This window comes from Artibeus jamaicensis, unplaced genomic scaffold, assembly GCF_021234435.1.
Source record: "Artibeus jamaicensis isolate MK-2021 breed Jamaican fruit bat unplaced genomic scaffold, CSHL_Jam_final contig_457, whole genome shotgun sequence".
In the NCBI taxonomy this organism is placed as follows: Eukaryota; Metazoa; Chordata; class Mammalia; order Chiroptera; family Phyllostomidae; genus Artibeus; species Artibeus jamaicensis.
The window spans coordinates 1,709,570-1,722,847 of NW_026521840.1; the positions used below are offsets into that span (position 1 = coordinate 1,709,570).

At 39.7% G+C, this 13,278-nt stretch overlaps 1 protein-coding gene across 1 annotated transcript in view; it reads right to left on the bottom strand.

Moving 5' to 3' along the window:
• Positions 1-8,716: 8,716 nt before the first annotated feature.
• Positions 8,717-13,278, bottom strand: part of EDA2R (ectodysplasin A2 receptor) — a 118,449-nt gene continuing 113,887 nt past the window's right edge. The window contains exons 7-8 of the mRNA XM_037135622.2: positions 11,829-11,990; positions 8,717-9,093 (exon numbers count right to left, since the gene is read on the bottom strand). Of these exons, the coding sequence (XP_036991517.2) occupies positions 8,717-9,093; positions 11,829-11,990 (539 nt within the window). The remainder of the gene's footprint in view (positions 9,094-11,828; positions 11,991-13,278) is intronic.

Below are 13,278 nucleotides of genomic sequence, written 5' to 3' on the forward strand. Positions count from 1 at the left end.
TCCCTGGCTTGGGTTGCATGAGAGGCAACCACACACTGATGTTTGTCTCCCTCTCTCTCTCCTTCCCTCCCTCTAAAAATAAATAAATAAATAAATAAATAAATAAATAAATAAATAAATAAATAATAAACCTCTAAAAATACTCACTTCTATAGAAGTTTTTCACTAGAGAAGGAAGGTTCAATTAATGTAAATAAGAAACATTATATAAGACAGTGTGGAGGTATAATTAAAAAGAGACTGATCAGTGATTGTTAACAATTATGGCTTCATGGAAAAAGAGTTCCTAATCAAGCTCCAGTCTTTTAATCTTTGTCTATATGTGTTGTTCAGTGTAATATAATATTGTTTAATATTGTTACTAATTTATCCTGGCTGGTGTAGCTCAGTGGATTGAGCGCGGGCCTGAGAACCAGACAATTGCGGTTTGATTCCCTGTCAGGGCACATGCCAGGGTTGCAGGCTGGTTCCCTGCAGGCCAGTTCCCAGCAGGGGACGCACGAAAGGCAACCATACATTGATGTTTCTCTCCCTCTCTCCTTCCCTTCCCCTCTAAAGATAAATAAATAAAATCTTAGAAAAATATTGTTACTAATGTACTACTTTAACCAAGAGATCTAATGAGCAGAAAAGTGCACTGTGACCTATGTCTCTTTGTTTTTACTTAGCAACTTACTTAGCAACTTTCTCAGGTACAGCTAAAGAATATGAAAATAATTACCAAAGGCACACTTAGTCAAAATTTAGTTAAAATGGCAAGGTATTGAAAAGAACTGATTCTAAAAGTGGGGGAAAACATTAATAAAGTCCATGGGATAAAAAATAAACAAGCCATTGTTATTTACTCATTTATGTTCTAGTCACCATTTCTAGTTATGTTCTTTGTTCTTTCTCTTCTTTGAGCTCTCTTGTACCAAGAGTGAGTTTACAATAAAGTTAGGTCTTGCATGTTTATTGCACATCAGTGTTGGAAGACTCTTACAGTTCATTGAGTTCAATCTTCCTTGTGCACGAAAGGGGAGGCTGGGGTCAAGAAAAGGAGAAAGATCTTATGCCAGCTAATGAATGATGGAGGTAAGATACTGAATAAGAATGCAGATCTTCACCATGCTCCTTCAAAGGTACCATTGTGGATAAGAGATGATATGATCAATGTGGTTATTCTGGTTATATGAGAATGATTATTATATCATGAGCTGATAATAATTTTATACTACTATGTGATACTTAGAAACTCCTAGGAAGACTCTCTGAAGTAGCCCTCCAGGTTAGAATATGATTATATTTTAAAAAATATTATGATCCCAATGAAAACATACATGCACAAGTTTGTAGAGATTCTACAGAACTCAGATGACATATGCACAGTCTTCTTAGGGTTGTGGAACTCTGTCTAAGAGGTAGTAGTTTAGCCCTGGCTGGTGTGGCTCAATGGGTTGAGTGCTGGCCCATGAAGCAAAGGGTTGCTGTTTTGATTCCCAGTCAGGGCACATACCTGGGTTGTGGGCCAGGTTCCCAGTAGGGGACGTGTGAGAGGCAATCACCCATGATGTTTCTCTCCCTCTCTTTCTCCCTCCCCTCCTCTCTCTCTAAAAATAAACAAAATCTTTAATAAAAAGGGGTATTAGTTTAGTCCTGACCAGTGTAGCTCAGTGAGTTGGGCATCCTCCCATAAAGCAAAAAGTCCCTGGTTCAATTCCTGGTCAGGGCACATGCCTGGGTTGTAAGTCAAGTCCCTGGTTGGGGGCATGTAAGAGGCAACTGATTGATGCTTTTCTGGCCTGTCAATGTTCCTCTCCCTCTCTTTTTCCCTCACTTCCCTTCTCTCTGAAAAAAAAATTAAAAAAGAGGTAGTAGTTTAGAACACAAAAATTTCTAGTATATCTGTAGCCCAGATGAGAAGATAAATGTCATAAACAATTAAGAATATAGAAGGAGAGCATGGGTATAGCCCAGATCTCTTGGTTGACAAGTCAGTGAATCCCACTTCTTGTGCTGTATCTGCTGACAAGAAAAACATTTCCTTGCTATACTCACTGAGCTAAGATACAATATTCAAATGAGGGAGCTTAATTCTTTGAAAGTATAGGATTAAACACAGTATTTGGATGTATTTCTGTTTATTGGCTAATATAAAATATTTCCAGAGCATCAGAAATAAAACACAGCTCTGTAAGTAGCTACACATGCATATGGTTCAAGATTCAACAATATCTCTGTAAATATCCAATTTGCAAGGGAAAATAATTAAGGTTTATCTACATTCAATGTAAAATGCCAAAGACCTTGTTAGTGAGGCAGGCAGGGATTTTGGTTTCTAAGAGATTGCACTTCCAGTATAATAGGGTGGTATGGTGAAGAGAGAGTGCTACAGTATTGACACTCTTACCTAGCCTGGTTTGAGAACCTTGGAAGAGCAAGATGCTGTCCCAGACTTATCCTTGTCAGAATTCAAATGAAGGTGTACAGAAGGGGAAGTAGTGAACCAAAAAACAAAAGCAACCCACCCCCCCAAAAACAACACTTCATCCCAAGAAAACACTTCCATTTCCTTACAAACAAAAACAACTTTCTTTGCTAGTTCAAACATAGACAACTCAACTATTACCTAGGCTCAGGGGTATGTTCAAAACATTTCTATGAAGTGTCTTTTGTGTTTCCACTAATAACTTCTAAGCAGAAAAGGAACATAAAAGCAAATTGCTCAAACGAAGATGCACATACTTAAAAAGCAATGGCAAGAAATCTTTAAAAGCACTCTCCAGGAGTAAACACTTGAATGTAATATTTGCCATGGCCAAAGAGCAATTTTTAAAGAAGAAATACATGCTTTACCTTATCGCTACCCAATATATCTTAAAAGGCAAATAAAACTTTATTTCTCTATTCTAATTGCCCACTCCAACTTTTGAACTTCAGAAAGAAAATTAGAACGAGTATGATTCTGACTGGCTTGGAATGGCCACACAATGCTCATTATTAAGGATATTGTTCCTGGCTGGCTCAATTGTGGACTGAGGTATCTTCAGGTTTCTGGGGCTGATATCTTCATTGCTATAACAAAAGTCAGTACTAAGAAGCTATTTAAGTCTGGGTATTCCATCCAGGAACTTTGCTATCTTGGGTGGGATTCATACTGAATTTTGTAGTGATCGTGCTTATGGATACTCTGTTGGGGGATTTTGCTACATGACTGGTGACTTTTCTGCAATGATTCTCCCATTGCCACTATGATAACTGTACAATCATAAATTAGTCATTAAGGGGAAGCCTTGAGCAATGGGGAAAGTCCTGAACTATAAATCAGGAGACCTAGGCCAGACTGACCTCTAGCCTGACAAGCCATGTGTCTAATATGAGCTGGTTTCCTCTTCTTTAAAGGGATTTAATAACCCCCAATTCAGGGATTTGTGAAGATGAAATGAGACTATGAGTGTCAAATAGTTTTTAAATTATAAAGTCTACAGCAGGCAGTGAAGAGGGAAGGCTGAATATGTCAGTTTATCATTATATTATTGTCATTATTACTGTGTTACAATCACTATTCTTCCCATAGAGCAGCAGTGTTAGATTTGGACCTAAACCACTGCCAGGAACATTGTGACCTTTCAACAACCAAGGCCTGCTCAAGCTGAATCATCTGTTTGGATACTAGCTCTTACCCTACCAGAAGGTGTAGAAATGACTAACTAAAGCCAGTAAGATAAGAATAAAGTGTCCCAGAAAGAAAGGAACAGAGAACTCAAAGGCCAAGGCCTGAACCCTTGGCTGACACATATTTGCTAATACATGTGTGAGGCCAGGCTGCTTGATGCAGACTTGTTATTCAATTGCTTCTAATCCTCAGTCAAGTACAGTACAGTCTTTCAACTTTCTCTCAGGGTGCTTTTAACACCCTGATCAATGGGTTGCCCCAAGGGCCCTTAATCAGCATTTATAGAGAGACTGCCCCCAAAGATGTATTTAATATAATTGTGAAAGCAGAGGTCTTGCTGTAGAGAGTACTTCTTTTCCATGGCTATAACCTTGTGATGGCTCATGTACTTAATTAACCAACAGGTATGTGTGGAGCAGGAACTAGCTGTACAGTCTTCAGAAAAATAATCAAATAATAAAGAAGAATATCCTCCGTGGAGCTTGTTCCTTCATGGTATTGGGATGTATAGGTAAGAGCTGAAGCCAAAACCCTTCAGAAAGAATGAGATGGAAGAGGGTGGTGGGAGAGCTGGGATCCAATTAACATGTCCATAGAAAGAAGAAGTATGGCTCCTTTCTTCACTCCACTCAGCTGCCCCTAAATGGATTAGGGAGTATCTTTGGGGGACCTCTGAAAGGTAGTTTGTGGAAATCAAGCTCCAATGGGAAGGTCATCTTGGCTCAGAAATGTTCTGTAATATTTCAAGAGAGCAAACCCAAGCCTTGCTCTGTGTTGGGGGCAGAGAGATATAGCACCTCAAATAAAAAGTTGAGGCCCATGAGATCCACAAGGAAATTGCTTGCCCTGCCCTATGGTGCAATGCAGGATCTCTTCAAACATGTGTAAGACCTTCCAGTTGACCCAGGGAGTATAGTGAGTTTAGAGGGACTTGGAAAAAGGCAGAAGAAACCTTACATATCATATAAGGTAAGGGTTACAAGGAGAGAAAAACAAAAATCAAACAAACAAAACAAAAACAAACAAAGCCCTTTCCATTTCGGATGCAGATGTGCTATCTTTCAATGGAAGACTTTTTCATCAACACTTGATTATGGAACTGGCTGCTTTTCCTGATATTGGAGTGAACTGTCTTAATCGATCTCCTAAATCTGTTATTTTCTATGTTCCTTAGTGTTCTTTTAAGGGTTATGTAGGCAGTGGAGAAAAATAACTAGTGCCCTCCAATACCCCTTCCTGTCCCTCTGCCATATCAAGAGTAGTTTCTGCTCTACTTTCCCTTTCTTGGCCTCTACTATTAGCTATGGGATCCACATTTGATTCTGGAGGTGGGTATGTGAAGCAGGCTGACTTTCACAAATATGAACTGCTTTGGGTAAGTTACTACTCCTATCTGGACCTCAGTTTTCTCATCCCTACACTTGATCTTAGCCAAAAGGCTGAGAAGTGATACTCATCTTTAAGATAGGCAAAATGTATGAATAAACTTCTAGACTTTAAAGAACTGAAGGTTATATTTGCTCAAATATTGCCTGGAGAAGGCTTTTAAAGATAGAATAATTGCTCCCTGCCTACCTGCAAATAAAGTTAAAGTCTCAAGTCTTCCCCAAACTAGCATCAGAGACTTTTAAATTGAACTGAGGAATATATGGAGGTAAGGGTCAAGTAGGATGAAGGTTCCTAATGGCTCCAGCCATTATCTTTTCATATTACAAGGGTAAAAGGAAAGAGATAGATGAATAAAAAGAGTAATGTCTAACCTTGCAGCCCTTCTTTTTGACCTCTTGAAAGTCAGTGTTGAAAGGAAAGTCTCTTAGCTTTCCATTGGGATCAGACATTGCAGAGGATGTATATCCAGGCTGGCTGCAAGGTGGGGTGGGGAGGGGGAAAGGATAGGTTTGGTGCAATGGGAAAGAACATTTCATTATTCACATCCAGGCATAACAACCTTATTAGTCTCTACCATTTTTCCTTCCTAGAAAGTTATTTTCTGGAACAGACATGCCAGAAAACCAAAATACTCCTACTTCAGAACACTGTCTTCAAGAAAATGAAGATTTCAAGATTGGGGAGCCCCTAACCTTCCTATTTACCCTTATATCACTAAGTAACTTAAAGCTAGTTATTTTCCATCTCTCACCTATAAACTGGGGATGGTAACCCTTGCCTTATCCACTTTAGGTTCTGTGTAGAGATTCAATGATGTGATGGCTATGAAGGCATATTGCAAACTGTAAAGTGCAGCATCCCTATTTGTAGTTAACTGCAGCCTCCCCATCCCAGGGTAACAGTCCTCTATCTCCAGTGATGGCTTACTACAAATTAAGTCATATTTAGCACTCTGGACTATATAGGCTGCTCCCAAACAAAATAGATGGTTGATTCATTCAATTGAACACTTTTTCCTTCCAAATCTGACCCTCTGTGAGGGGGTGGGCATCAGCCCAATATTCCATTATGGACATAAAGTAGACTTAAAAACAATCTATGATGCCTAAATTTGAGCCTCAAGGTTCTCTCTGAAATCAGTCATGGAAATAAAAAAAGTTCCATTATTTCATTCTGAGAAGCATGTAAAACTGATGGTGGGGATTAGAAATTGACTTTTTTCCCCTAAACCAAGAAAGTACCTATAGGCTTTGAGCTGCCCTGGAGTAAGGCCTTATTGAGGATTGTAGGTTTTCAATGCCCCCTTAGATCTCAAGAGTTTCACTGTATCTCCAAAGACCAAAGTTCTGACCTCTGAGTTTGGCCCTGGGGATCTATAAACTCAACTTTAGCTTTGAGAAGACTAATCACCAAGAGGAGACAAAAGAGGCAAGAATTGAAGAGGAATAAAAATAAAAGAAACTACCATTTTAAAGATCAAAAAAGACACTGAGTTGAGTTAACTTCCCACTGAAAAAGGATAGAGACCTATATGTGGGGAGAAAGACTTTGGGAAATGGGCTTGCTTCAGAGCTGTCACAGTCAAAGAAGTTTAAGGGATGAATGGGGTATCAAGATGTCAGGCTTCTCCTAAGATGTGTGTAGATGTGTGTATATGTCTGTGTCTGTGTGTTAGGGAGAGGGGCAGTGCAGAGGACCTAAAGGGGGGAAGGGTTTGATTTTATGCTTAAAGTGCTAGATATATGTATCAATAAAGTACTGAGAGATCATTCTTTCAGGTCCACTTGATCAAAGATGCACAGAGTAAAACTGTGTCCCATTAATTGTCATCTACTGCCTTCTTCTCTATAATCAAGCTGAGCTAGGAATATGTTTGGTAGTTCCATGGCTGGGGAATCCAGCTTTCCAGGCTAGCTAGAATAGTTAAGGAATAAATGCTGCAGATCAGTCTTGGGAAAGTGATGAAGAATTAATTCTCTGGTGGATGGGATAGTTTGTGCCCCATGTAGAGTAGTGGCTGTTGAGGACAGCACATCCTAGGCCTCTGCTGCTGTTGTGGTATAGAAACAAGGCAGGAGAGTCCAGGGAGAATGACTGAGCAAGGCTGCCAGGAGCCCAAGAGACCTAGGGAGGGAGCAAAGCAAGTTAGAAAACTGTCAGCACAATCTTGCTAGCTTCCTCTTCTCCCCATCCCTCAAAAATAAAAACTAACTAATAGGGTTTAGAAGAATGTAATAGCAGAAATACATCACCTAGCTAAAGAGATGATAATTCTACCCTATTCTACACCTATGAGACCATTCCTCATGAAACTGGGTTCAGTTCTAGGCTCCAAATACTTTAGAGGAACCAAAAGCACTTTTCAGAGAGGAGAGGTTATCTTCATACTTCTTTGGGACTATCACAAGGCGGAGAAAGCAGATGAGGTCTGTGCAGGCCAAGGAACAAAGCCAGGACCCAATGGTGGTTACTAAAGGGAGACAGAAAGTTTTTCTTTATGTTGAGTTCAAGTCCACTCATCATAGTGGCAATATATGTTGAGCAGTGGTGAGCTTACTGACACTGCAAGTATGCGAGCATGAATGACATAGAAACTTGGTAGGATCTTATAAAGGGAACTCAAGCATGAATTGGAGGACTTGGAGGGTATGTTAGACTTGACTGTTTTGATAGCAGTGTTGACATTCATCTACATATTGCTGACATTTTCTCAGGCACAATGTAGGAAAGAGCATTTCATTGAAGGAAATGGACAATATCTTCATTGGAAAAATATGGAAATGGGTGGTGAAAGGTAGCTGGTTATTTGAAAAGTAAGAATCTACCCAGCTGCCTGCCTCATATTGCCTCACACTACTTAACACTTTGAGAAAGCAACATTGTCTATGGAATAGTCTCACTGATATAGTTGGAAAAACTCTGAATTGGAGCCCCCAAACTTGGGCTTGAGCTTAGTTCTGCCACTGATTTGCTCTGTGACTGACTTGGAGAAAATCACTTTTGTTCTCTGTGTCTCAGTTCCTGCTAACAAACCTTGACCTTCTTACCATAAAGGGATGTTACAATATGAGTGTAGTGGATATGAAGGAATTCTAAATTGTGACTGGGGGTGGAGAAAGGAAAGAAAAACTAATATTGTCTAAGCATCTCTAATGTACCAGATACTGTAAAAGGCACTTGTACATGCATTTTCATTCAACCCTCACAAGAACTTATGAGGTGAATAGTGCTTTCTACATTTTACAAATAAAGAGCCTGAGGCTCAGAGAGATAAAGGGATTTACACAAGGTTCACATAGCAATTAATGAATGGAGGTAGATTTAAAATATAAGACTCCCAGATGTCAAGACCTATGTATTTCTCTGCTGTCATGTATACATGAGAGGAGATCACTGAATAACTAAGTATTAGATAGTGGGACCCTGAGAATCCTTGCAAAAGGCCAGATACTAGTATCACATAAACCTAGCCAGTTCCTTAAAGGCCCAGAAATGTGATATCTGACTCACTCTAAAGATTAGCCCCACTACTGTTCTAACATTCACCAGTGATCCTAGCTTACTGTTCCTTTACTGCTAGCCCTACTGAACAACAGTACTCCAGAGAAGAATTTCTTTGGGGTAGTCCCTAATTTCTGGTCTTACCCACCCTTCCAGCTCACCTCAGTAGAGTTAAGGGCTGGGGACTTCAAAGGGCACATTGAGTTCCAGGATCTCTCCAGAGCTTTCAGCTGTGTTCCCCCACAGGGTATCAGCTCCAGTATAGGAGGCAGAGCTGGAAAACTTTTGCAGGTCCAGCTCTGTGCATTCGATGGGTGTGTGGACCCAGTGGGAGTGGCTCTCCGAGGCACAGGAGGCCATGGTAAAAGACTCCTGGGTAGGGAAGCCACGAGTCGAGCTGCGGTCGTCATCCAGGATGGGGTTAAGTGGCTGGGTTTCAAAGATGCTTTCACTCAGTGGAGACTCAGGACTGGTCTCCTGGCCAGGTGGCATGGGGAAGAGAGATTCCTCTTCTGCTGCCTCATCAGCCTCAAACTGCAGCGAACCTCCTGCAACTCGAAGGAGAAAGCCACTGGGTCATCCAAAGGCAGGGGCTCCTTTTAGCAGGGCACCTGGTCTTGAGTACAAGATAGGAAAGGGTCTGGAGCTAGCACTCCCCATTTTCATCCTGGGAACCAGAGCACCTAGCACCAGGCTGAGGTGTCACAGTTGAGAAACACACTTAAAGTGGGGTTTTATATTGAGGCTACCTGGAGATAAAGCAAGGAAAAGAGTCAATTTCTTCAGAGAAAGAATAATCCTCTGTGGGAAGCAAGATTTTGACACCCAACCCCATGATCTTCAACACTCTGGTGTTATGCCTGCATGTATGTTATACAGTAAAGGCACTTTGCAGATAGCATTAAGATCATGGGACTTAAAATAGGGAGATTGCCCTGGATTACCCAAGTGGGCCCAATGTAATCACATGTATCCTTAAAAGTAGAAGAAGGCAGAAGAATTGGAGAGAGTATCTGAAAGATGAGTCATCAGAAAGTCTCAATTCATTATTGCTCTTTTTGAAAAAGAAACACGGTCATAAGCTAGAGAATGTGGGTGGCCTCTAGTAACTAGGAATGACCCTCTGCTGACAGTCAACAGATAAATGAGACCCCAGCCCCCAAATGCAAGGAACTGAATTCTTCCATCTCCTGAATGATCAAGGAAATTCATTCTTCTCTGGAGCCTCCAGAAAGGAACACAACCCTCCCTGATTTCAGCCTTGTGAGACTCTGAACAGAGATTCAGCTGAACCTACAAAACTTCTGATCTATGAAAATAGTGACATTGTAAATGGGAATCATTTGAAGCCATCAAATTTGTGGTACTTTATGTTTAAGTCTGGTCTGACATCAGGTGACAAACTGAGAACCTATATATGTTTTCTTGATCTGCACATTGTGGTTGTGTTTTTATTGTTTATTAGAATTCATCAGAGCTTAAAACTATTTCAAACAAAAATCCAAAAATCCATATTTTTGGCTTCTCTTGAAAATCCAGGAGATCTTGAAACATGGAATATTCCTGCATGGTAACAAACAACTGGAGCTGAGAAGTAAATTTCCCTTAGACAGGAGATGAATTCTTTAGGTTGTCACAAGCCCTACTAATCTCTATTGTACCTAATATTGAATCTAATTCACACACTAATCTTGCCTATATAACCACAGTATGTGTGTAAATCAGTGACTCCTAATAAACACCTTCCCCAATGGAAAACATTTCTAACCCTCTTTCTCCTATGATACCTTGAGGGAGTTGCCTGTCTTCATATTCCCACAGAGGGGTACTACATTATGATGTTGAGGACAGAAAAAGCATATAAAGGTTACTATTTCTTTTCTCTGAGTCAGTAAAAGGTAGACAGGCAGTTCTCAGATGGTGCTTCAACTTTTTGGGCCATGTGGCCCAAATGCTTCATTATCCATGTTTCATACCAATGCCTAAGGACTGGGCAACAGCCCCTATCTGAGAAACTAACCTCCCAAGTCAAATACAGGATAGATCTACATTGATCCACAGTTTTTAAAGTGTAGAAGAAACAGAAATAGAGTTTGATAAGGGTCATAAAGTACAACAGTGTTCCCCTTATGTCCCAGAAGCCCGTGAAATGCTATATTAATCTCCAGTTAAGCCAGGGGTGTGGTCAAACATATCTGTTAGATTTTTTGAAGATCATCTAGCAGGCTCTAGAGCCAAACTGACCAAGGTAGATCCATATAAGAGGATCTTCTCATACAAATAGAGACAGGTAAAAGTATTGCTTTGGACCCTGTATCCAGTGGGCTAAGCACACAAATATCCTATAAACTTTATCCTCACCCTTCCTTATTAAATCAACACCACTCATTAGCCTGTGTTTCTGCTTTGGTATCTCTACATAGCTTTCCACTCCCTCAATAAAACTTAAGCTGTACTGAGCTCCAGTACCCTTGGCTGGAGTTTTAACACTCTGCCTGGTCCTGGCCAGCCACTATCCCACTTCTATCTTTGCCCTCAGTGACCTAGATTTTGTCCCCCATTTTTGTTGATGGCTGGAGTTGTGCTGAAAACAGATCACAGTGTTACTCCTGATTTATATATGACCTTCCATCTGGAATTTAACATGGCTATTTCTTATTGGCTGGCAGACTTTTCTGGATATTTTTGTTATCTGGGAGAAAAAGTCTATGCTTGCCAGCTCTTCTGAACACTGGGCTGTCGGTTATCCACATTTGGGTTAATACTATACCAATAAGTTACCCAAGACTTCCTCCTCCACTTTTATTATAGTCATATCTCAAATCCAGCCAGCCTGCCTTCATTTTTGACATGTTACCAAATCTATAGCTATTAGTAGAAATGAAAAATTATAAAAGAACAAAACCAACTAATCTAATTCCACCTGTCATTTTAAGTATTAGGGAGAAAGAGGCCCAAAGAAGTTAGATGATTTGTCTAAAGTTACAAACTGATTTAGAAGTAGATTTAAAACCTAAGTCTGCAAATTTTATTTCTAAGGGCCTTCCTATGATGTTGTGTTCCTTAAGTAACCCCTATATTTTAATGAAACAGGTCCCATGAATGGGTTGGGTTGGCCTCAAGCATCTCTGAAGTCCTGTCCTGCCACCCTCAGGTAGTCCACCTCTGGGGTTTTCCAGCACTCTATGGAAGGACTATTAGCTCTTAGCCCACAGAATTCCTCTTTTCTGCTAATTATAGCCTTGTTCTTGATTTACGCAGTATGTGAAGCAGCTATATTTACCATGTTGGCAATATCCGTTGAAGAACTGCTTGCAATAAAGGAAGAAGAGCCCCAGGAAGGCCAGGGTAAACATCACGAGCAGACTGCTCACCAGTACAAGTGTGGCCTCCTGAGGGGGCACTGTGGGTACATCTGCCTTCACTAAACTCAACTGGAAGGCACCTGTGAGATAAGAAATTAAAGGAGGTTAGTCATTGTGGGCAGTCAACAGTCACCCTGCCACTGGTCCTGAACTTCCTCAGATCATTGCTCTCTCCTTAGGGCCTTTTCCAATTAGGGTTGCTAAGCTGGTTTTACTTCTCTGTAGATAAGGCAAAAGTATAAACAGCAAAGCACAGAAACTGGCATAAATTTCTAATATGGTAAAAATTACTACAATTATTTGAGGATTCACATATTCTATGGTCTTTCCATGTCATTACTAGTTATATAACCTAGAAAAATGGAAACAAACTAAAGTGCTTATCTGTAGGACACAGGATAAATAAATTATGATTAGTCATATAATAAATATAATAAATACAACAAATATATAATATAATATAATATAATATAATATAATATAATATTGTATAGCACTTAAAATAATTTAGATGGAGAAAACAAATTGAAAAAGAGTATATAGCTTGATATCCTTTACATAAAACATGATAAAATATAAATAATAATATATATTGCCTATAAATATATACATATGTCACAAAAGAATACAAGTATTAAAACATGGGTAGAGAGATGGTAGAGTCATAATGCTCACCAATTATTCACATGCTTCCCTGCATTCCCCACACAGTTTTATAGTAGGGCCATCAGAGTACTTCTGGCCAATGGACTGTAAGTAGAAGTAATGTGTGTCACTTGTAGACTGAAGTAATTAAAAGCCAGTATGACTGCTCTATCTTTTTCCATGTCCAATTAATCTGGAAGCCACATAATCTAGATGATATAGATATAAGATGAAGGAAGACCTTTGTATAGTGAAAAACAGACTTCTATTGTATTAAGTCGCTGAGATTTTGAGGTTTGTTACTGTAGTATAGCCTATCTCCAAGATACATACAATTTCATGATAGTGGTTGCCTTTTAGGAAGTAGAAAGAGAATGTAACTTAGAGAGGATGAAAAAGGGAATTCCATTAAATCTGCGGAATCTTTATTTATTTTACTTTTCTAGTTTTGCTTTTTAAATTATTTTATTTTTAATTGTGTTTTTCCCATTACCATTTAGTCCCCCTTAAACATTCCCCCTCTGTGGTGATTACCACACTGTCATCCATGTCCATGAGTCCTTTTCCTTTTTGCTCAATCCCTCCACCCCCTAAACATCACCCCTTAGCTGTCATACTGCTCTGTATCTATGAGTCTGTCTCTATTTTGCTTGTTAATTCAGTTTGTTCACTAGTTTCCACATATGAGTGAAATAATTTGGTATTTGTCTTTCTCTGACTGGC